The sequence below is a fragment of the Pan troglodytes genome, chromosome 15 (genome assembly GCF_028858775.2).
Source record: "Pan troglodytes isolate AG18354 chromosome 15, NHGRI_mPanTro3-v2.0_pri, whole genome shotgun sequence".
Lineage (NCBI taxonomy): Eukaryota > Metazoa > Chordata > Mammalia > Primates > Hominidae > Pan > Pan troglodytes.
In genome coordinates, this window is record NC_072413.2 from 102,053,320 (window position 1) to 102,078,826 (window position 25,507).

Sequence of the window (25,507 nt, forward strand, 5' to 3'; positions counted from 1 at the left end):
AGTATTAATACAAATTATTAAGTATTAATAAAAATACTGAATTTACTATTCTTATAACTATGTTTTATAACTATATTTTGATTGTGAAAACTGGCAGAAAAAATGCACAAATGAAATTAATTGCTGTACTAGGGCTGGCAGAATTTAGGATAATTTTATCGGTCAATTTTTACATGCTAAAACATATACTTTAACAATTCTGAAATAATGGACTCTTCTGAAAACATTCCATTTAGGATTGATCAGAATGGCAAGTACTATACTGGAGTCCTTTGTGGTTTGGGGTGGAATCCAGCTACAGGGGCTTCCATACTGCCCGAGCACGACATGGAGCTTGCGTTTGACGTTCAATTCAGCGTGGAGGATGTTGTCGAGGTAAGGGTAGTGCAGCATCACGGCACCACAACCCTGTCTCTCTCTGGTTTTGCTTACCTGACAGTGAGTGCAGGGTCTGCTGTGGAGCTCGCGGTGCAGACACACACCTCTGGTCCTGGAGATGTGCACGTTCCTTGTCCCTCCTGGGGTCACCCTCCAGGAGGACCGCTCCTTAACTTGCCAGTTTGATGTATCTTTCCTGTGAAAAGTAACTTCCTGATGGTGCTCTCTGAGTCTCTCATTTGGTGTCTCCTGGCATAAGCTTTTCTGGGCAATCAGCTAAACCACGGGGCTGTAGGGCTGCTGTGGGTCTCATTCCAAGTCAGGAAGTGGAACATCCTTGCTAGTTCTTACTGGGAAAGGAGGACACAAGGTCCTGCCCCTCTGCCCTTCTCCCGGCCTGGTGACCATGCTGAGCAGAGGGCTGGGTCAGCGTGAGTGCAGAGCTGAGCTGCTTGCAGCATTGTCTGGGCACCGCACTAGCTCTGGGGTGAGGTGGCAAGGCAGACAGGGAAACTGTGTAGCAAGTACACAAAGTATTTGTATGTCATTTGAATCTAATAATAGAAATGTGGGCTCGTATTTGTGTACATTAAAAAAGATCTTTCATCGTTATAGTAATTTATTTTTATTGCATTTTACAAAGTGGGAAAACCAAAACTGATCCTTTACCACAAATAGTTTGAGAAATGCTACTTTCTAAGTACTCAGTCGCCTTTCTTTCTTAGAAGTTCCATGAGACGGGTGAGGTTAACATAACCACACTGAAGGGCCGGGGGAAAGGAGGAGCTGCAGAGACAGCTGCCGATGCTCCGGGGGCAGGTATCGGTGTTGTCTCTGCAACTGTTAAGTCATAATTGCCTGGTCACAAGAAGGGGCTTATGGGCTTGAAAATACTCCTTAAGCCATAGACCTAATGGGAAAATGTAAAACTATTAAAGTGCTACAAGCAAATTCAGGAAATCTATGTGACTTTGGGTGTGGCATGAGTTTATAAATACAACACCCAAAGCACAATCTGTGAAGGGGAAATTGATATGTTTGAATTTATCAAAATTAAAAACTTTTGTTCCGCAAAAGACCCTCTTCAGAGGAAGAAAAGACAAAGTGCACACCAGGAGAAAATAGTTACAGGTTACATATCTGATGAAGGACTTGTATCCACAATATGTAAGGCACTCTTAAAACTCAATTATAAGAAAACAAGCAACAGAATTAAAATACGGATGACAGTAAACCCATGAAAAGATGCTCAGCATCATATGTCATTAGGAAAATGCAAAATGAGACTTCCATGAGATAGCACCACCTACTTACTGGAATGGCTGAAATCCAAAACCTGACAGTAACCAGCAATGGCAAGGAGGTGGTGCAGGGGGACCGGGGACCTTTTGTTCATTGCTGGTGGGAATGCAGATTAGTACCACTATTTTAGAAGACAGTTTCATATGAAGTTAAGCCTGCATCTACCATATGACCCAGGAATCCCATCTGTAGGTATTTATTCAAGAGATTTGAAAACTAGCATCCACATGGAGCTTGTATGTGAATATCAATTGCAGCTTGAGTCATAATTGCTAAAAACTGGGAGCAGTCAAGATGCCTTCAGCAGGCGAGTGGATAAACCATACTGATGACAGAGAATACTAACTCTGAATGCTATGAATTCTCTAACGGGATGAAATTCAGTTACGACAGAGCCGTATGAGTGTTTATGTTGCTGTTTATTTACAGGTTAATATTCTCAGGGCTGCTATTAACAAGCTAGTCTGTGATGGACCAAATGGATGCAAGTGTCTTGGGCCAGAGAGAGTTGCGCAGCTTCAAGACATTGCCCGTCAGAAGCTTTTAGGGTAAGCTGTGTGATGACGCGGGCTTCTTTTCTTCCCAGTCAACTTTCTCAGCTGCCTTGATCATGGCTGTTTTGAATTGTGTAGGCAATGTGACATATTGATCACCTGAAGTGGAGTGCCAGTGCTGGAGGCAGCACTGGGAGGCATCAGAATGTAGGCACGCCCTTCCTGTGGAGAGCAGCACCCTTGTCCTGTGTGTGTGTGTCCCTTGAAGGGACAGCGTGGGCAGGGCATGGGAAGCCACAGTGGGTAATGTGTCACCCACCATTCCTAGTGGTGGGGGTCTTAGGGATTGGGGGAGTCCGGCTTGTAGGATTGGGCCTTACAGAGCTGGGCCTCTCTTGAACCTCTCTGCAGGGGAGGTTGGAGAAGGAGCATTCTGACCTGACTTCCCTGTTTCTCACCTCCTGCTGGACTCTCCATGGGACAAACCAAACCAGAATGCAGACACAAAAGGCTCCTGTTGGTGTAGCCCATGAGCCCAAGGCAGCTTGAGGGCCCCGGGAAGGCCAAGAAGAGTGGGAGTGGTCATGGAGGAGAAACCAGCATTCCACCTACCCAGTCCTGTGCTCCTGTCCCAGAGCCCGTCTCCCTGGGAAGGACCCGGTCCTTCCTTGCCTGACAGTGTCCTGTGCTGGCTGGGACCTGGAGCTCTGTGAAAGCAGGTGGCATCTGGTATCACGGTGACACTTCTCTCCTTCCTATGCCTTTTGGGTTGGTTTCTTTTAGTTTAATAAGCATTTTTAAAAAAGCTATATATAGCTGTCTTAGAAATGGTGAGAAAGGCCAGTTTTAGTTTTCTCTCTTCATTTTCTTTTATATAAAAATATTTTTAATATTTATTTATTTATTTTTAGAGACAGAGTCTCACTCTCTTGCTCAAGCTGAGTGCAGTGGTGCGAGCATGGTTCACTGCAGCTCCAACTCCTCGGCACACATGATCTTCCCACCTCAGCCTCCCTAGTAGCAGGGGCTACAGGTGTGCACCACCACACCTGGCTAATTTTTAAATTTTTTACATAGATGAGGTCTTGCTATGTTGCCCAAGCTGGTAATTTTTTTGTTTTGTTTTGAGACACCCAGGCTCTGTCACCCAGGCTGGAGTGCGATGGCATGATCGCAGCTCACTGCAACCTCCACCTCCCGGGTTCAAGCGATTCTCCTGCCTCAGCATCCAAGTAGCTGGGATTACAGGCACCCACCACCATGCCCAGCTAATTTTTATATTTTTAGTAGAGACAGGATTTCACCATGTTGGTCAGGTGAACTCCTGACCTCAGGTGATCCACCCGCCTCAGCCTCCCAAAGTGCTGGGATTACAGGTGTGAGCCACCATGCCTGGCCAGTAAAAATATTTTTATGTAAAATGTGGGTTGAAGTTTAAGTACACAGGTATATGCCCATGTGGCCAGCACCGAGGTCAGAGCCCCGGTGCTCCTTAGGGTGTGCGGGTGTGGTTGTAGCCACCATCACTCCCTGCCCCCAAAACAAGGGTAACTGTATCCTGCCTTATTATGCCATAGGTAGGTATTGGTTTGTTTGTTTTCACAATTCAATAACTCTAGTGAATTTATAGTTGTGCAGTCTGTCAACACAACCTAGCTCTTCAGCATTTCTGTCATCCAGAGAAGTTTACTCATAAGTATTGTTGGGAAAGGCAGTCTCATGCAGGCAGCCTTTGATCCCCTCTCTGCTGTCTGAGAACAGGCCTTGGGCCTGAAACGCTTCCTTCCCATAAGATTAAGGGTCCTTACAGCCTGTGGGGGGCTCGTCGCCATGTGTGGGAAGATCTTTCCTTGATTCCGGCTCTGCCCTGCTTAAGCCTGTGTGTCATACGGTACCTGGTCAATCCCACCGCTGCAGGGATGGGACAGGGCTCTCCTGCTGCCACATAAGAGAGGGGCCTGCAGGCCTGCCTTGTCTTCCGGGAGGTACCCGCTGGCCACAGGGACCGATGCCAGTCACTAGAGCTGATCCTGTCCTGTTGCCTCCCTCTGTAAGTAAAGGTTCGTTCCAGCCAGGGTCTGACTATGTGTGTTTTCCTTGGCGACTCCAAGACAAGATGCAGGGGTGCCCCGACTTCTCCTGGCAGCAGGCAACAGATGCCACCTGCTTGACTAATACATTAAAACAGAATGTGTCATTGTTTGTACAACCCCATAAATTTACTAAAACTAATCAATTATGTTCCTAAAGTTGATGACTTTTAGGATATGTAAAGTACACCTCAGTAAAGCTGTGTTGAGGATCGAAAGTTCCCACTGTCCATTTACACGCAGTCTTGTTCCCACCCCAGCCCAGGTACCACTGATCTGCTTTCTGTTTATATATTTGCCTTCTCTGACATTTTTATATACGTGGAATCACATTTTAATTTTAAAATCTGGCTTCTTTCACTTAGCTTAGTACTTTTGAGGTTTATCCATATTGTATCATGTTCCTTTTTACTAAATAATATTTCATTGTTTGTTATGCCACTTTTTTAATCCATTCACCAGTTGATAAAATATTTGGATTATTTCCAGTATTTGGCCATTATGAAGAAAGCTGCTATGAATAGTCACATACAGTCTTTTTGTGAACATGTATTTTTCTCTCGGGAAGATATCTATGAGTGGAGTTGGTAGGTTGTATTGGTAGGTTTATGTTAATCTTTTAAGAAAAGGCCAGGGCCAGACGTATTGGCTCACGCCTGTAATCCCAGCACTTCGGGAGGCTGAGGTGGGCAGATCACCTGAGGTCAGGAGTTCCAGACCAGCCTGGCCAACATGGTAAAACCCTGTCTCTACTAAAAACACAAAAATTAGTAGGGCATGGTGGCACACGCCTGTAATCCCAGCTACTTGAGAGGCTGAGGCAGGAGAATTGCTTGAACCCAGGAGGCGGAGGTTGCAGTGAGCCAAGATCACGCCGTTGCACTCCAGCCTGGGTGACAACAGCGAAACTCTATCAGGAAAAAAAAAAAAAGGAAATAGCCAAACTGTTTTCCAAAATAGCTGTACGATGTTACATTTCTACCAGCAACATAGGCTGGCTCTGGCTTCTCCACATTCTCACCAGCACGAGGCACCGGCACGTGTTGTTACTGCAGTCAGTCTGGTGAGTATGGTAGTATCTCATTGTAGCATTAATTTTCGTTTCCTTAATGACTAACGATGTAGAGCAACTTTTTATATTCCTCTTAGCCAGTCATTTATCCTTTTTTTTTTTTTTTGGTGAAATGTCTGTTCAGATCTTTTGCCCATTTTTAAATTTGTCTTTTCATTATTGAGTTGTAGAAATTGTTTTTAAATTTTAGATACACGTCTTTTATTGGGTAAGTAATTTGTGATTAGTTTCACCATTGTGTAGCTTGTCTTCTTATTTTAATGATGTCTTCCAAAGAACACAAATTTTTAATTTTGATGAAATCTACTTGCTGTGGTTTGAATGTGATATGTTTGAAACCTAATACCCAATGCAACAGTGTTGGAAGGCTGGGCATAATAAGGGGTTGACTGGACTCATGTCATCATTGTGAGAGAGGGTTAGTTATCAAGAGAGTATGGATTGTTGTAAAGTGGGTCTGCCCCGGTGCCTCTTCCTGTCTCAAGTACTCACTTGCCCCTCTGCCATGTCATGATGCAGCAAGAAGGCCCTGGCCAGGTGCTAGAGCCATGCTCCCGCACTTCCCAGCTCCAGAACCGTGAGAAATCAAGTTCTTATCTTTGTAAGTGACCCACTCTCTGGTCTTCAGTTATAACAGGGGAAAATGGACTAAGACACTATCTTTTTTTTGAGACGGAGTCTCGCTCTGTCGCCCAGGCTGGAGTACAGTGGTGCAGTCTCGACTCACTGCAGCCTCCACCTCCTGGGTTCAAGCGATTCTCCTGCCTCCGCCTCCCGAGTAGCTGGGATTACAGGTGCACGCCACCAAGCCCAGCTGATTTTTGTATTTTTAGTAGAGATGGGGTTTCACCATGTTGGCCAGGATGATCTCGATCTCTTGACCTCGTGATCTGCCCGCCTCAGCCTCTCAAAGTGCTGGGATTACAGGGGTGAGCCACCGCGCCTGGCCTACTTTATCTTTTTAAAAAATGAATTATGTTTTTGGTGCTATATCTTAAAAAATCCTTGTTAAACTGAAGGTCACAATCATTTTCTCTCTTTTTGTAATTTTTTATGTTTAGGTTTTTGATCCATTTTGAGATGATTTTGTATGTGGTATGTGATACAAGAGCCTAAAGTCATTTTTTGCATATGAATATCTAGTGGTGATGACATCATTTACTGAAAAGCTATACTTTTACCATTGAATTGCCTTGGTACCTTGGTCAAAAATGAATTAGCCATAAATGTAAAGATTTATTACTGGGCTTTCTGTTTTGTTCAATTACTTTATATCTATCTTTGTACCAGTGCTATACTGTCTTAATTGCTGTAGCATTAGTCCTCCTGTTTTATTCTTTTTCTTTTTCTTTTTTTTTGAGACGGAGTCTTGCTCTGTTGCCCAGGCTGGAGTGCAGTGGCGTGATCTCGGCTCACTGCAAGCTCCGCCCCCCCGGGTTCATGCCATTCTCCTGCCTCAGCCTCCTGAGTAGCTGAGACTACAGGTGCCCGCCACCATACCCGGCTAATTTTTTTGTATTTTTAGTAGAGACGGGGTTTCACTGTGTTCGCCAGGATGGTCTTGATCTCCTGACTTCGTGATCCGCCCACCTCGGCCTCCCAAAGTGCTGGGATTACAGGCGTGAGCCACCGCACCCGGCCTGCTCTTTTTCAAAATTATTTTTACTCTTTTATATTCTTTTCCTTTCCATGCAAATTTTAGGATCAGCTTGTCAGTTTGTATAAAAATCCTTGTTGGAATTGTGATAGGGATTGTGTGGAACCTGTGAGTCAGTTTGGGGAGAATTGCCATCCTAACAGTAGTGAGCCATCCAGTCCATGAAGATGGAGTGTCTGTTCATTTGGGTATTCTCTAATTTCTCTTAATACTGTTTTAGAATTTTCAGTGTGCAGGTCTTGCACTTTAGTTGTTTCTAAATATTTTAGTTCTTTTAATGCTATTGTGAATAAAATTGTTTTCTTAATTTTGTTTTTGGATTTTTTTTTAGAAAGGAACAGTTGATTTTTATATATTGGTCTTTTATCCTGTGACCTTGTTAAACTTCTGTATTCTAGTAGTTGTTTGTAGATTCCTTAGGATTTCCTACATACAAGATCATTATTATTATGAAAGCTTTCTTTCTCTAGTAATGCTTCTTGTTTTAAGGCCTATTTTGTCTGATATTAATATAGCTACCCCAGCTCTCTTTAGCTACCATTTGTGAGCTTTTTCTGTCCTTTTACTTACAGTATATTTGCAGTTTTGAATTTTTTCAAATATTTTTTTCTGCCTCGTGCCCGCTCTCTTCTCCCCTAGGGAGACATTGCTTTGCACGTCTGTCAGTGCGCTGGTGTTAAACGCGTGCTAACACGGTCGATACGGCCTCACTGGTCTTTGAGGCTCTGGTCACTCTTCTTCAGTCTCTTTCCTCTTTGTGCTTCAGATTGGTTAATTTCTGTTGATCTGTCCTAAGGTTACTGATCCTTTATTATTTCATCTCAGGTCGACGTGGATGCGGTACAGAGGGTTTTCCATTTCAGCCATTGTACTTTTCAGCTCCAGGATTTCTGTTGTTTCTTTGGTAGTTTTTAATTTTTATTGAGATTATCCCTGATTCATTGTTATCCTATTTTTAAAAAACTTCTTGGCACCTGTTCACAGTGGCTGCCTTGAGGTCTTTGAGTGCTGAACCCACAGCTGGCCACACACTCAGCCTCTACTGGCTGCTCTTCTGTGTGTGGGCCACACATTCCTGTGTCTTTGATGTCTCCTAATTTTTTTGTTGGAAATTGGGTACTTTAGATAATGTACTGGAGCAGTTCCCCCAGAGCTGCTGTTTTTGGGTTTTGTTGTTTTGTTTGTTTCACTTTAGAAAAGTGCCTAGTCTTAACCTGTAAGTCCATCCCCCGTGATGTGAGGTCACTGATGTCTGGGTTCTGCTGTTTTGTTATGTTTTTAATTTTAATTTTTATAGAAACAAGGTCTCACTTTGTTGCCTAAGCTGGAGTGCAGTGATGTGATCATAGCTCACTGCAGCCTTGAACTCCTGGGCTCTGGCGATCCTCCTGCCTCAGTCTCCCAAGTAGGTAGGGCTACAGGCATATGTGACCACGCCCAGCTCGTTTTGTTTTCTTTATTCTTATTTTTATTTTTTAGCCTGGCTTCCTAGCTGTTGTCCTTGTATCTGATCTGCACAGCTTAGTGCTTAGCCAGTGATCAATCAAAAGTTGTCTTTAAATACTGCCCTGAAGGCTTCTGCCCTTTGCCATTGGAGCTAAGTATGGGTTGAAAAGTGCACTCCAAGTTCAGGCACTTTTTGATTCTTCCCTGGCCTCTATTTTTCTCAGGGCTTCCCAGGTTTTTCCCACGTGTGTGCACCCCTCCATCAGTCAGGGATGTGTGGAGGGCCTGCTTCCCCTCTGTGGCACTCTCCTTTCCAGAGTCTCCCTTTTACCTCCTGAATAGTCTGGTCTGCTGCTGGCCCCAAGCAGGATGTGGCGTGAGGCTGGAAAGCTATGGGCTTTCCCCATCTGTTTCCTTCATTGCTGTTTTTACTGACAATGCTCCAAGTCAAGGTGTGAGGATTTTTCACCCTCTGATCCAGATCACATAGCCTTTATGGCCCTGGGAGTGCTGTGGTGCTGGGTTCAGGGGCAGGTGTATGGGGTGGGAGCGGCTCCCTACCCCAGCAAGAACTCCACACACTCCACTGTTCTCACCTGGAGCTGGCAGTTTGTCATGAATGAATGCTTCTCAACTTGTTGTTTGCCTTTGCCTTTGGTTAATTTCCAGAGCCTTCAAATGGTTGTTGTTGGTATGTATGTATGTATGTATGTATGTATGTGTGTATGTATGTATGTATGTTTACAGTTTTGCCTTGTTTTATAGTTTTTTAGTGGGGAGAGGCTCTGCAGAACTCTTTACTCCCTCATTGTTCAAATTCCCTATCTTTTTAAGCTGATGATATTTCCAACTTGTCATGACTGCTTGAGAGCTAATGGTACAAAATGTCCTGTTACATTTCAGAGAACTTGACTCATTCATGTGGTTTGCAGTGCTGGTTGCTAAGGGAACACAGAGACAAGACTAGGTCTTACAGATCTGTCACACTCCATTTCTTTCTGCTTTTGAATATGCTATAGATTAAAATATTTTCTGATCATAACTGCATAAATGTTGACCTTTAAACAGTTTATTCTAGTTCCAATTCTGTGGGAAGCATATAGGATTTAAATCTTTAAAAAAATCACAGCAGTGTTTTCAGTTACTAATATATAATTAAGATAATTTCTTTTTTTTTTTAAATTAGTTTGTTCTGTCAGTCAAAACCAAGGGAGAAGATTGTTCCCAAGTGGCATGAAAAGCCCTACGAGTGGAATCAGGTGAGTGGGATGCAGGCTGCTACATGAGCAGAGGCCACGTGGAGGAGGGGACAGGCCCTGGGCAGACCCAGGGTTCAGAGCCAGGGCTGGCCGAGGGTCTGAGAGGCAGAGACAGGAGGCAAAGTGGATGGCTTTGGGGGCCAGCTGGCAAATGTCTCAGACCAGACAGGCTGTTTCTGCACAGTGTCTTCTATGTGATGTCCCGGCAAAGAGTCAGACACCAGGATAACTCACTGCCTGTGAGTTGGGAAAAAAAGGTATGAGGGTCTGGATTGAACCTTCCTACTCTTGTTGGTCTTTGTGAAATGCACCTTGGCTGTTCCTGCCATGTGGCTGGCTTGGTGGCTTTCGGGCTGTACTGGTTGTTGTCTTTGTCTGCTTGAGCTGCTGTCACAGTGCCACCACGGGTAGGGGCTTAGGAACAGCAGACATTTGTTCTCACAGCTCTGGAGGCTGGAAGTCCTAGGGAAGGTGCCAGTTTGTGGGTCCTTGTGAGGACCTTTGAGGGACATCTGCAGATGGCCACCTTCTCACTGTGCCCTCACGTGAAAGAGAGACATCCTCTCTTAGGGCACAAATCCCATCCTTGGGGTCCCACCCTTGTGACCTCATCTAACCCTTATCACCTCCCAGAGGCCCCATCTCCAAATAACATCACAGTGGGGGTTCGGGCTTCAGTGAAGGAATTTTCAGGGGCCACAGTTGAGTCATGAAGAAGGACAAAGCCCTTCATAGGCTCCCTGGTACTTCCTGTCTGTAGGGCTAGAAATGGAATAAAATGTGATTTCAGGGAAAGGAGCCCAAAGGAGTTTGGAGATTTAATTCCAGAGCCAGGGATATCTCTAGATACAAAGCAGCAGGGGCAGTCTTCCCCTCCCCTTTGACGATCTAAGTGAGGCTCTGCCTTGGAGGACTGTGTCCCATCCTGCGCCTCAAGGTTGCTCCTGCTGTGATGCTCGCCTGCTCCCCCTGTGCCCTGTGCCTAGGTCCCTCTTTAGAGACCCCAAGGCTGATCCTGGCAGCCGGCCCCATTGTGTGCAGAGCTCCATGGGCAAGGAGAGGGGCGGCCACACCAGCCCCCATGGCCATCAGGCTCGGTTGGCGTGTCTGAGGGTGACGAACTAGCAGGACTTTGTTTGAAAACAGAATTTCACTTTGAGGTTAGTATGTTTTAGAAAATTTCAGTGTCTTCAAGACCTGTAATGCAATTACCATCCACATTTACATAGGCATGCATGGGAGATTTCTCAGTAAAGCTTGCCATAGTATTAATCATGAATTTATTTGTTTGCAGCTTTTATTTTAGATTCAAGGGGTACATGTGCAGCTTTTGTTACTTGGGTAGGTGGCATAATGCTGAGGTTTGAGGTACAATTAATCCCATCTCCCAGGTACTAAACATAGTACCCAATAGGTAGCTTTTCAGTCCTTGCCTCCCTCCTCCATCTAGTGGTCCCCGGTGTCTCTTGTTCCCATCTTATGTCCATGAGTACTCAATGTGTAGCTCCACTTGTAGGTGAGAACAGGCAGTATTTGGTTTTCTGTTCCAGCATCAATTCGCTTAAGGTAATGGCCTCCAGCTGCATCCCGATTGCACAATTTCATTCTTTTTAATGGCTGTGTAGTATTTCATGGTATGTGCGTACCACATCTTCTCTATCCAATCCACTGTTGATGGCCACCTGGGTTGATTCCATGTCTTTGCTATTGTGAATAATGCTGTGGTGAATATGTAAATGCATGTGTCTTTTTGGTAGAACAATTTGTTTTCTTTTGGACATATACTCAAGTAATGGAATTGCTGGATCAAATGGTAGTTCCGTTTTAAGACCTTTGAGAAATCTCCAAACTGCTTTCCACAGTGGCTGAACTAAGTTATATTCCCACCAATGGTGTATAAGCATTCTCTTTTCTCTGTAGCCTTGCCAACATCTGTTGTTTTTTTGACTTTTTAATAATAGCTATTCTGACTGGTGTGAGATGGTATTTTGTGGTTTTGATTTGCACTTCTCTGATGATTACTGATGTGTGGGGCATTTTTAAATGTTTTTGGCCCTTCAGTGTCTTCTTTTGAGAAGCGTTCATGTCTTTTGTCCATCTTTAATGGGGTTATTTAAACATGAAATTAAAAATGAATTATCAAACCTATAGTATGAAGTGTGAGAGTAGAGAAGTGTTCTGTAAATATTTTTGGAGAACTGAATTATACTTTGTGCATCCTGGATGTTAATGCATGTGTATTTTATGTCTGGAAAAGCCCTGTCACAGAGCCTGACTGGTCCTCTTGTCTACCCCATTAGGTTGATCCAAAGCTGGTCATGGAGCAGGCCGACCGCGAGAGCAGCAGAGGGAAGAACACCTTTCTCTACCAGCTCCACAAACTGGTTGTGCTCGGCACCTGAGCATGTCCACAGGTGGCCTCCAGCACACCCCTCAGGAAGCTGCGGAGGCTGGATTCCAGGCTCCCTCCGCAGACTGACTTTCCTCTGTGTCTGGGTGTTACAGTCTGTGCCCACTGCATCCTAAAGGCCTTTTCTTTCTTCTTTTCTCTTTGGGTGATAGTCAGAGAGTGGTGTTTTTGTTCAGGTGGGAAGGATTGGAAACTCTAGTCTTTTCTAGAAACAGAAAATCACTGTATTAAATATTTTGGAAAGATTGTTCTGAAAGAAGACTGTTTGGATAAAGAGCTGTATTTTGCTTTAAATTTATTAAGGTAAATATAAGTAGTTAATCTTAGATGTAAGGTTCCAGAATGTGCTTACATATTCTGTTCTGTTACAGTGATTTAAACCAGTAGTATAGGAAAAAACTTAAAAAACAAAAAAACCATGTAGTATTTTCTGATTTTTTTTTTTCCATGAGGGAAAATATCTAATTTTTGTAAGACTAAGTTGAGTTATACTTCTTGGTTCACATTTTGGAAATCAGAGATTACAGATTACATGGCCATAGCTTATCTGTGTTAAAACAATAAAAGCATTAAATGAAGTTTCTGTTTCTGACAGTTTTTAGTCAGAGGAGATTAAGATGTATTTAGTTCCAAAAAATCTGAAATTGTAAAACTGATACAGGGATACAGACCTCTTTTAAAAGCTCAACTCACATCAGTCAGGGTTTGGTCAGAAGAACAGAGCTGTTGTAAATACAGCAGTGAAAGACGCCAGTGAGCTCACACGTGAGAGGGAAGTTGTAGGATCAGAGAAATGCTCTGCTTAAACTGACTTGTCCCAGATGGACAATTTGAAGATCGTGAGGAAACAGGAGAAGCGTGTGCATGGGCATCAACTTGGGATCATAAACGGGAGCTTGTGTGGGGTCTCGGAAGCCGTCACATCTTGGGGAGCATCGGCGCTGTGCTGGGCCTCTGTGGGTTCGCTGGCCAGCAGCGGGAAGCTGGCAGATGCCAAGCGGGAAGACCACCAAGCAGCTGCGGTGGCTGGGCAGCACTGCACCCCTGTCACTGGGCCACTGTCCTGGCCTTCTGGGGAATGTGCTTCCCAGCCTTAGGCAGTAAGCGGTCATACCAAGTTGGCACACATGGAGGGCTCTTGGAAGGTTTTGAGCACGTCCAAAACTTGGTTCCGCTTTCAAGTGAAGGTTTTGCCCGTCGTCAGAAAGCCCTCTGAGAAAGCCTCCGGGGAGGGCAGCAGACACTTTGATTGGCTTTTCTCTTTGCTCTGCCGACCTATGAGTACTTAGTCCATGTGTGCAAGGTTACCAAATGTGTGGCCTTAGCAGTAGGGGACACTCACAACAGTCAAGCACTCATTCTGTTCGTTTTTTAACCAGACTTTTAGTAAGTGACTAAAAATTTAGGCCAGGTGCAGTAGCTCACACCTGTAATCCTAGCACTTTGGGAGGCCGAGGTGGGAGGATTGCCTGAGCCCAGGAGTTCAAGGCTGCAGTGAGCTGTGATTGTACCCCTGCACTACATCCTGGGCAATAGGGCAAGACTCCGTCTCAAAAAACAAAAACAAAAAAATTTAAGTAGTACCAAGAGGCTTGTTTAAAAACAAAAACACCCAACTCTCAAAGGAAACCATACTAACTCTTCCCTATATTTTTCTGGAATTGCTTTCATCTTGCTGAGGAATGTTTTTGTTCTGCTTTTTCATGGTTGCCATCTTAGCCATCAGCTGTTGAGCAGTAGATGAATATTGGCTCCTTCCCACTGTTCTGCACCTCCTTTGCTATCTCTGCACACGGTCACAGCAATATCACTGGCCAGGTCAGTCATTCTGCTTTATAACGTGGATTTTGTAGATAGCAAAGAAAATTATCTTCTGTAAAACCAAGTGGTGCACTTCGATTGCATTGCTTTCCTTATCTATCTTAAGAGGGTACTTGCCTTGTTTGTTTGCAAAATTCTCCTCATATTTAAATACATATTAATGGTCTTAGTATAATAATACATGTCCATGACATAAAATGAAGACATTTGAAAAGGGTCTCTAGTGAAGTCTCTCTCATGCCCAGCCCAAGTGCTCCTCGGAGGCAGTCGTTGTTTCATCCTGGTGCATCCCGTCAGCACTCCCTGTGTTCCACACACTGTCACGGACGCTGAAGATCCACTCTGCGCAAAGCGGCCCAGGTTTCACTGCACTCAGGGAGCAGTGGGTAGAGGCAGATGGTGGTCAAATGCGTCAGGCGGCAGAGTGAGAGCTGTCAAGCGGCAGGACAGGAGCGTGCACACTTGTTTTTGCTTTGTGGGCCATGTGGTTGCTGCTGCTGCTGTTCAGCTTTGTGTTGAAGCTCAGGAGTAGCCATAAACAAACGAGCAGGGCTGTGTGCCCGCAAAACTTGATTTATGAAAACAGGCATCAGACTTGAGCTTGGGTCTTAGCTGCTGATCGTGTGATGGGGGGAAGTACAGGGAGTGACACTGCTTTAGAGAAGCAGCTGGGGACAGCCTTTCCCATGTGACATTCAAGCAGAGGCCCGGCCCAGGCTGCACTGGAATAGCTGGGGGGAGATGCATGAGGCTCCAAGGAGGCAGCAGGCCTGGTGTGTGTGAGGAGCCTCCAGGCAGCCCGTGCGGCTGGCACAGAGTGTGGAGGGTACTGGTGGTCAGGCTGGAGAGCAACCAGGCCAGCTGGGCCACACGCAGGTTTTGGGGTTTACTCTGAGTGAGGTGGGGAGCTCCTGGAGGGTTTTGAACAAGGGAGTGTCATGCCTTGATGACGTTTTGAGAAAGATTATTCTGGCTGCTGCATGGGGCATAGGGTGCAAAACCAGCACAGTTAAGTCCAGGAAGAAACACTGGCGTGCAGCAGGGGTGGGAGCAGTGGAAGGGCAGGGTGGCCAGACAGAATGTGCACCAGAGAGACAGCAGAGTGACCAGAGGCAGGCGCGGCACCACGGCTCAGAGGAGAAGGCTCTTGGAGGCACCATGGTGGTGGGCAGAGTGTTGACCCCCTCCCTGGACATAGTCTGGGGCTGTGTCCATGTCCAAACCCCCACAACTCCCTATAAATGGGACCGTATTTGGGAAAAGGGTTTTTGCCAGTGTGACTGAGTTAAGGATCTCAAAATGAGGTGATCGTCCTGGATTTAAGATGGGACCTGAAGCCAATGACAAATGTACCGATAGAGGAGAAGGCCAGTGAAGGCAGAGGCTGAGATCGCAGCATTGTGGCCACAGCCACGGAAGACCTGGGGCTGCTGGAGGCTGGGAGAGGCCAGGCCAGGCTCTCTCCAGTGCCTTCGGAGAGAATGTGGGCCCTGGATGCCTTGGTGTGAGAATTCTAGCCTCCAGAACTGTGAGAATCCATTTCTGTTGTAAGCCCCCTGTTTGTGGTTATGTGTCCTGGTGGCCCCAGGAAGAGAATCCAGCCAGTGTCTTCGGGGTCCTTTCGGAGCTCCTCTCTTCATATATGGACACAAGCCTCTTCATTTTCATGAGTCGTTGCATACTGCACATGCTGATCTCTACCTTGACTTTTCACTGATTGTTGTGGATTGCACTGCTAGATCCTGCACAAAGAGGTGCCTCATTCTTTTTAAGTGCTTCATGGTTATATCATTTTATTCATGTTTCATAATTAATGACACCCCTGCAACGGGCATTTGGATAGTTTCTAGTCTTACTATTATACACAGTGTTGCAGTGGATGTCCTTGTACACCTGTCATTTCACATGTGTATAATTTATTATAGAATAAATTCCTAGGATTGGGATTACTGAGTCAGAGGGCATTTAGTAAATCACTCCCTTCCTAGATGTTGCCACATTGCTCTCCATAGAGCACACGCTCCCCCCAGCACTATAGGACAGTCCGTACCCAGACTCTCACCCTCCGAGTTAGGACAGTGTTGGACACTTAGGAGATGCCCTTTCTCTCTGGCAGGTGAGTAGTCTTGAGTTTCTCCTTATGAGTGGCCTGAGCATCCTCAGATGCTGAGGACCGTTGGCTTCTCCTTGTATGTGAACTGTTTGTATCTTTTGCCAGGCTTTCTTTGTGTTAAAATTGATCTTGTTATGTAGTTTAGTTTATGAATTTTTATGCCGTCTCAAAAAGTGTCTCCCCTAGTTTGAGATTATTAGAATTCTCTCCCATATTTACTTCTAGTACTCTTATGGTTTGATTTTGTACATAAAATTTACTGAGGTAAAATTTACATACAAGGATTGCAAAGGTTGCCTACTAGGTGTTCTTTCAGAATTTCCATAGTTTTAGCTTTTATATTTAGGGCTGTGACCCATTTCAAGTTTTATTTTTAATTTTTTGCTTATTTTGTTTTTTTGGGGGGAGGGGGATCAGCGGTGATGAGAGGTTGATTTGCTTTTCCATACATTTTTTGAGAAGAATATACTCTGACCCTAAATTCAATTACCTTGACAACTTTGTAAAAAATCAGCTGACCATATAGGGTCACAATTGGATTCTCTTCTGTTACACTGGTTTATATGTCTGTCCTTCAAACAGTAATGCCATACAATACAATATTGATTATTGCAGCTTAAAATGCTAAGCCTTGAAATAAGATTGTGGAAGTCTTCCAAATTTGTTTCTTTCAAAATGGTTTTAGTATTCTAGATCTTTACCTTGCCATATAAAGTTTGGGCTCAGCCTATGAATTTTTACAAAAATGCCAGCTGGAATTCCAATTGAGATTGTGTTGAGTCTGTGACTATTCAGGGAGCACATCTTGAAAACTGATGAACAAGGTATCTTTCACCATTTACTTAACTCTTCTTTAGCCTTCTCTCACTACTGTTTTATTCCTAGGTATTTCATGTTTTTGCTATTGTAAAGGTTATTTTCTTTTGGCATTATGGAAAATTTCAAACATACAGTAAAGTTAATTTTACAGTGAACATCAGTATATTCACTACCTAGATTTTACATTACCACTTTACTTGTTTTATCACTTATTTATCAATTCCTCTATTCTTCAGTCCATCTTATTTTTTGATGCACTTCAAAGTAAACTTGACAGCATTACACTTCCCCTAAATACTTCAGCATACATATTAACCGCAGTGTTTTCTTTTTTTGTGACACGTATATGCGTTGAAACATGTAAATCTTAAGTTTATCCAGTGAGTACTGGTGAATGGAACCAAACCCCAAGATACAGGACGTTATCATCACCTGGAAAATTCTCTCATCTCCCTTCCTAGGCAGCCTCTCACTCACAGATAAGCACCCACAGTTCCGAGTATTTTCTCCACAGATTAGCTTTGCCTGTTCTAGAACTTCAGTTAACATATTATTTTTTAAAGTTGATTAACACACCTTATTGTTTTAAGGCAGTTTTAGTTTTACAGAAAAATTGAGCATATAGTACCGAGAGTTCCCCTGTGCCTCTCTCTTCTCTCTCTCCTCCACACAGTTCCCCTATTAATAACATCTTGTGTTAATGTGGTACGTTTGTTACAGTTGATGAACCGACATCGATACATTGTTAACTAAAGCACACAGTTTACATCCTCAGGGTTTACTCTGTGTTTTACCTTCTGTGGATTTTGACAGATGCCCGACGTGACATGTCTACCATTACAGTATCATACAGAATAGTTTCATTGCCCTAAAAATCTTCTGTGTGCCACCTGTTTATCCTGCCCCCCATTCCCTTCCCATTGGCCACCACTCATCTTTTTACTGTTTCCAGAGTTTTACCCTTTTCAAAGGAATGACATATATTAATAGTTCAAATCATATAGTATGGAACCTTTTCAGACTGGCTTCTTTCCCTTAGCAGTGTGTATTTAAGGTTCCTCCATATCTTTTCAAGGCTCACTAACTCATTTTTATTGCTGAATAATATTCCAGCAATAAAAATTATGGATGCTAATTGGCTACTTGCATTTATGGATATTAATGGGCTACTTGGCTATTTCCAGTTTTTGGCAATTTGAATAAATCTGCTATAAATATTTGTGTGCAAGTTTTTGCGTAGACATTGGCCTTCAGCTCATTTGGGTAAATACTGAGGAATGCAATTGCTGGATCCTAGGGTAAGAGTGTGTTTAGCTTTGTAAGAGACTGTCATACTCTCTTCAAAGTGGCTGTACTATTTCGTATTCCCACCAGCAGTGGATGAGGATTCCTTTTGCTTCATGTCCTCGTCAGCGTTTAGTGTGAGTGTTTTGGATTTTTGCCATCCTAATAGATGTGTAGTGGTATTTTATTATTGTTTTAATTTGCACTTTTCTAATGACATGTGATGTTGAGCATCTTTTCATATGATTGTTTGCCATCTGTATATATTCTTCGATGAGGTGTCTATTCAGATCTTTTCCCCATTTGAACTGGGTTGTTTGTCTTCTTGTTGAGTTTTAATTAAGAGTTCTTTGTATATTTTGAAACAATCTTTATCAGATTTTTTTTTGCAAATATTTTCTCCCAGTATGTGGCTTTTCATTCTCTTTATGCCTTTCACAGAGCAGATGGTTTTTTATTTTTATTTTTTTTGGGAGAGAGTTTCACTCTGTGGCCCAGGCTGGAGTGCAGTGGCATGATCTCGGCTCACTGCAACCTCCGCCTCCCGGGTTCAAGCAATTCTCCTGCCTCAGCCTCCCGAGTAGCTGGGACTACAGGCACCCACCACCACACCCAGCTAATGTTTTTGTATTTTTAGTAGAGGTGGGGTTTCACCATGTTGGCCAGGCTGGTCTCAAACTCCCGACCGCAAGTGATCCGCCTGCCTCAACCTCCCAAAGTGCTGGGATTACAGGTGTGAGCCACTGCGCCTGGCTGATATTTTTAATTTCAATAATTCCCAAGTTAACATGTTTTTCTTTTATAGGTCATGGTTTTTGGTGGTAAAACTAAAAACTTATCAAATCCAAGGTCACACAGGTCCTATGTTTTCTTCTAGAAGTTTTATGGTTTGTCATTTTACACTAAGGTCTATGATCCATTTTGAGTTAATTTTGTAGAAGGTGTAAGGTCTCCGTCTAGATGGATTTTTCTGTATGTGGACGGCCAGTTGTTTCAGCACCGTTGGTTGAAGAGACTGTCTTTTCTCCATTGAATTGCCTTTTGCTCCTTTGTCAAAGATCAATTGACTGTATTTGTGTGGACATGTTTTTGGGGCCTCTATTATGTTCCATTTGTCTGTTTGTCTATTTTTCACCAATACCACACAGTGTTGACTATGGTAGCTTTATAGTAAGTCTTGAAGTTGGGTAATGTTGATCTTTTCTTCAGTACTGTGTTGGCTATCCTGGGTCTTTTTACTCGCTACATAAATTTTGAAATCAGTTTAATATCACAAAATATTTTTGTTGGGATTCTTTTTTTTTTTTTTTTTTTTTTTTTGAGACGGAGTCTCGCTGTGTCTCCCAGGTTGGAGTGCAGTGGCGCGATCTCGGCTCACTGCAAGCTCCGCCTCCCAGGTTCATGCCATTCTCCTGCCTCAGCCTCCCAAGTAGCTGGGACTACAGGCGCCCGCCAACACGCCCGGCTAATTTTTTGTATTTTTAGTAGAAACGGGGTTTCACCGTGTTAGCCAAGATGGTCTCGATCTCTTGACCTCGTGATCCGCCCGTCTCGGCCTCCCAAAGTGCTAGGATTACAGGCGTGAGCCACTGCGCCCGGCCTTTGTTGGGATTCTGTTGAATCTGTAGATCACCTTGGGAAGAACTAACATCTTAATAATATTGGGTCTTCCTATCCCAGAAAGTAGAATATCACTTCATTTCTGTAGATCTTTGGTATCTTTCGTCAGAGTTTTGTGATTTTCTGCGTATAGATCTTATACATATTTTATTATATTTATACCTAAGTATTTCTCTTTTTTTGGTGCTAATGCAAATGGTACTGTGTTTTAAATTTCAAATTTCAGTTGTTCATTGCTGTAATATAGGAAAGCAATGGACTTTTGTATATTAACCTTGTATCCTGCAACTTTGCTATAATCCCTTATTCATTCCAGGAGGATTTTTCAAAGTAGATTCTTTGGGATTTTCTGTGTAAACAATCATACCATCTGTGAACAAAGATAGTTTTACTTTTTATTTCCTTTTCTTGTCTTACTGTATTAGCCAGGACTTCCAGTACAATGTAGAATAGGAGTGGTGAAAGGAGATATCCTTGCCTTATTTCTGGCTTAGCGGTAAAGATTTCAGTCATTCTTCATTGAGGTTGAATATGATGTTGGTTATGGGTTTTTCATAAATGACCTTTCTTATATTAAGGAAATTCCCTTTTATTCCTAGTTTGCTGAGAGTTTTTAAAATCATGGGTGGGTTTTGGATTTTGTGGAATGCTTTTTTTGCACCTATTGATATGATTGTATGATTTTTCTTCTTTGGCCTTGCTGATGTGATGGTTTACATTAATTGATTTTTGGATGATGAAATAGCCTTGCACAACTGTAATAAGTCCCACTTGGTTGTGGTGTATAATTTTTACAAACATTGTTGGATTCTATTTGCTCATCTTTGTTTTATTCGCTAATCTTTGTTGAAGATCTTGTTGAGGATTTTTACATCTAGGATCATGAGAGATACTTATCTGTAATTTTCCTTTCTGGTGAAGTCTTTATCTGGTTTTGGTATTAGGGTAATGGTGGCCTTCTAGAATGAATTTGAAAATATTCCTTCTGCTTCTATTTTCTGGAAGAGATTGTAGATAATTGGTATGCTTTCTTCCCTAAATGTTTGGTTGAATTCACCAGTGAAACCATCTGGGCCCTAGTGCTTTCTTTTTTGTAAAGTTATTTAGTATTGATTCAGTTTTTTAGTAGATGTAGGCATATTCAGATGATCTGTTTCTCATTGTGTTAGTTTTTGTAGACTATGTCTTTCAAGGAATCGGTTTATTTCATCTTAGGTATCAAACTTCTAGGCATATAGTTGCAAATAATATTTTTTAATTTCCCTTTTAATGCCCATGAGATCAATAGTGATGGCCCTTCTTTATTTTCTGTTATTAGTAATTGATATTTCTTGACTCTTCTTGGTTAGCCTGGCTAGAGTTTTATAAATTTTATTGATCTTTTCAAAGAACAAGTTTTTGGTTTGATCAATTTTAGTTTTACCTGTCTTCAGTCTTATGATTTCTACTCTAATTTTTATTTCTTTTTTTTTCCTGCTTGCTTTAGGTTTATATTGCTCCTCTTTTCTGTAATTTCCTAAGATGGAAGTTCAAATTCTTTTCTAATATATATATTTAATTTTATAAATTTCCTTTTGAGTACTACTTTTGCCACATGCCATAAATTTTGAAAAGTTGTATTTTAATTTGCGTGTAGTTAAAAATATTTTAAAGTTTTTCTTAAGCCTTGTTTTTTGACCCATGTGTTATTTAGAAATACGTTTTTAAATATCCAAATATGGGATTTTTAGCCATCTTTTTGTTACTGATTTCACTGTAGTCTGAGAGTGTACTTTCTATGATTTCTATTAAATTTATTAAAGTGTTTTATGTCCCAGAATGTTGTCTACCTTGGTGAATGTTCCATGTAGCTTGGAAAGAATGTGTATTCTGCTCTTGTTGGATGAAGCATTCTGTAGGTGTTGATTAGATCCAGTTGATTGATGATGCTGTTCAGTTCAACGGTATCCTCACTGAAATTTCACCTGCCAGTCTGTCAATTACTAATGCATGTTGAGGTCTCCAGCTATAATAGTGGATTAGTCTATTTCTCCTTGCATTTCCCTCAGTTTTTGCCTCTTGTATTTGGACACTGTTGTTAGGCACATGCACATTTGGGGTTGTTACGTCTTCTTGGAGAATTGACCCCTTTATCATTAGGTAATGCCCCTCTCTAGGCCTTCTAATGTCCTTAGTTCTGAAGTCTGCTTGTCTGAAATTAATATAGCTACTCCAGCTTTCTTCTGATTTGTGTGTTAGCATGATGTATCTTTCTCCATCTTTTTACTTAGTTTTAAATTGAGGTGAAATTGACATAATTTGATTAACCACTTTAAAATGTGTAATTCAGGCATTTATTGTATTTGCAATGTTCTGGAACACTCTGTAGTTAAAAAATGTTTTCATTATCCAAAAAAGCAGCTTATTAAGTAAGTACTTACCAGTTAAGTAACCATTTTCCCTTTTCCCTTCCCCTTCCCCTTCCCCCATACCCTGGTAACCATTTATATGCCTTCTGTCCCTATGGATTTACCTATTCTGGATACATCATATACAAGGAATCATACAGTAGGTGACCGTTTGTGTCTGGCTGCCCTGACTTCATGTAATGTTGTCGAGTTTATCCACGTTACAGCGTGTATCAGTGGCTTGATCCTTTATTTAGGTGGATAATATCCTGTTGGATGTGGATGCCACAGTTGGTTTATTTACTCCTCTGTTGATGGACATTTGGATTGTTTCAGACTCTGGGCTATTATGAATAATGGTGCTATAAACATTTGTGTACAGGTTTCGGTGTGTACATGTTTTTTCATTTCTCTTGGGTGTATACCTAGGAGGAAGATTGGTAGGCCATGTGGTAACTCTATGCTTAACTTTTGGAGGAGACACCAAACCGGCTGCACCATTTTACATTCCCCCCAGCAGTGTCTGAGGATTCCCATGTCTCTACAGCTTTGACAGCACTTCTTAGTTTCCCCCTTTTTAAAAAAATTAAAGCCATCCTAATGGGTATGCATATATTATTGTGGTTTTCATTTGCATTTCCCTAATCCCCAGTGATGATGATCATCTTTCATGTGCTTGTTGGCTACTTGTGTATCTTCTATGGAGAAATATCTGTTCAAGTCCTGTGACTAATTTTTTTTTTTTTGAGACAGAGTTTCACTCTGTCACCCAGACTAGAGTGCAGTGGCACAGTCACAGCTCACTGTAGCCTCAATCTCCTGGGCTCAAGTGATCCTCTCCTCTCAGCCTCCAGAGTACCTAGGGCTACAGGCGTACACCACCACACCTGGCTGATTTTTTTTTCTTTTTGGTAGAGACCAGGTCTTGCTGTGTTGCCCAGGCTGGTCTCAACCCCCTGAGCTCAGGCAATCTTCCTGCCTCAGCCTCCCAAAGTGCTGGAATTACAGGTGTGTGAACAACCACACCTGGCCCTAGTGGCTATTTTTAAATTGAGTTGTCTTCTTGTTGAGTGCTAGGAGTGCTGTATACATTCTGGATATTATACTCTTATCAGATATGTGATTTACAAATATTTTCTCCCATTCTGTGAGAATCCTCCCACCAAAGTCCAGGAACAGACAGCCCCACTACCAAATGTTCTGTGAAACATTAAAGAAGAATTAACTCCAATCCTGCTCAAACTCTTCCAAAAAATGAACAGAAGGGACACTTCCTAACACATTCTGTGAGGCCAGCACTACCCTGATACCAAAGCCAAAGATACTGCAAGAAAACTACAGACCGATATATATATATATATATATATATATAATATATTTATATATATTTATATTTATATTTTGAGACAGAGTCTTACTCTGTTGCCCAGGCTGGAGTGCAGTGGCACGATCTTGGCTTACTTCAACCTCTGCCTCCCAGGTTCAAGCAATTCTGCTTCGGCCTCCTGAGTAGCTGGGACTACAGGTACGTGTCACCACACCCGGCTAATTTTTGTATTTTTAGTAGAGACGAGGTTTCACCATGTTGGCCAGGCTGGTCTTGAACTCCTGATCCGTGATCCACCTGCTTTGGTCTCTGAAATTGCTGGGATTACAGGCATGAGCCACTGCGTCTGGCCAAACCGATACTTTTATGAATGTAAATTCACAAATCCTTAGCAAAATGCTAGCAACCAAATCCAACAGCACATTAGAAGGATTATACACCACAGCCACGTGGTGTGTGCTGCCCTAAAGTCTGTACGCCGTCACTCCAGTGGGGGACAGAATCCTGCCTCTCGTCTTTTGATATCCATCTTTAGAAACCCTTCCCTGCCAGGAGACAAGGGAATATGTGGAGGTCTGGGTGCTGGGACTTCCTGAAGTGTCCAGAACCACTAAGATGTTTGATTTCTTTATTTGGCCGGATGCTTTTTCTTGGTGGTGGTAATGATGTTATAAACTTAGCAGTGAAGTTGTGGAAGAGTGAGTACCACAGCTTTCTTTAGAGATTAATACTAGCCAGTGAGAAGAACTCAGTGGTGCAGAACCTGGTATTTTTGAAGCCAGATCCTTCACATTGTTTTCCTTCTTAAAAAAAAGAACAGCTTTATTGAGATATAATTCATATACCATATAATTCACCTATTTAAAAGTGTCCTGTCCAGTGATTTTAGTATGTTCACAGTGTTCTGCAGCCATCTCCACAATCAACGTTAGAGCATTTTCATCACTCGAGAAAGAATCTCTGGAACCATTTGAGGTCATCCCAGTTTCTCCCTACTCCACCCTTTCCCTGCCCCAGCCTCACCCTTGTCCCCAGGCAATCACGTATCTGCTTTGTCTTTGTATTTTGCCTGTTCTGTCTCTATATACATGCCTGTTCTGGACGTCCCGCCCCTTGTAATTATATATTATCCGTTGACCAACATCTTTCCCCATTGGACTCCCTGCAACTGCCCAAGCTCTGGTAACCGCCATTCTACTCTGTCTGCCTATGAGATCAGCTGTTGTAGGTTCCGCATGTGAGTGAGATCATGCAGGATTTGTCTCTCTGTGCCTATTTCATCCAACTTAATGTTCTCCACATTCATCCATGGTGTCACAAATGACAAGATTTCCTTCTTTTTATGTATGCTTATTGTTTTTCTGTAGAGTGAACCCCATCTCCTGCCAGGCACTGACCGGCAGGTTTAGTGTTTTTGTTGGTTTTGTTTTGCCAAGGGAGTGGGAGGCAGGTGGTCCACTGGGCTTCAGCTCGTCTCCTTGTCTTCAGCTCTGCTGAAGGGCACTTCACCACCTGGTCCTCGGTACTTGGTGCAACCCTCTTATGGCTTACCCAGGAGGTAGATACAGCCCCATCGTTGATATCATTCCTACCTAGTAAACGCAGTTGGTAGAAAACACAAAATACAGCAGACAATGATAACATGTATTATAGAAAGCTGAAGAATTACATTTAATGGTGACATTGAAAATGGTTAGAATTTATCTGGGGAAAAGTAAGCTTGACAGGAATAATCCTAAAACCACAGCCAGTGACAGTGGTTACTGTCTAAAAATGGAGAGAACAGCCATCTTTGTAAAATTTGACCCAGGAAAATAATGGCTCCCAAAGATAATCCGTACACAGATGCTCTCACCAAAAAACACATAGGCAGAACTTGCCTCCCCAAAGCTTGTCTGGAAGATAATTAACCTGATGAAAAATCTTTTAGGAAATTTTAAAAAGAAAATATAAAAAGTAGAAACTACTTTGTTTAGAAAATTGAGCAAAGAAGTATACTGACTTGGTGAAATTCATTTAAGAAAATAC

At 42.7% G+C, this 25,507-nt stretch overlaps 1 protein-coding gene across 6 annotated transcripts in view; it reads left to right on the top strand.

Annotated features, from left to right (window-relative positions):
• The window catches only part of TDRD9 (tudor domain containing 9), a 124,104-nt gene extending 111,418 nt beyond the window's left edge, over positions 1 to 12,686 (top strand). For all 6 annotated transcript variants that reach the window (XM_510193.9, XM_016926799.4, XM_016926801.4 and 3 more), the window contains 4 exons: positions 237 to 375; positions 2,110 to 2,228; positions 9,626 to 9,698; positions 11,999 to 12,686. In XM_510193.9, coding sequence (XP_510193.3) covers positions 237 to 375; positions 2,110 to 2,228; positions 9,626 to 9,698; positions 11,999 to 12,100 — 433 coding nt within the window. In that variant the 3' untranslated portion in view covers positions 12,101 to 12,686. The remainder of the gene's footprint in view (positions 1 to 236; positions 376 to 2,109; positions 2,229 to 9,625; positions 9,699 to 11,998) is intronic.
• Positions 12,687 to 25,507: the final 12,821 nt, after the last annotated feature.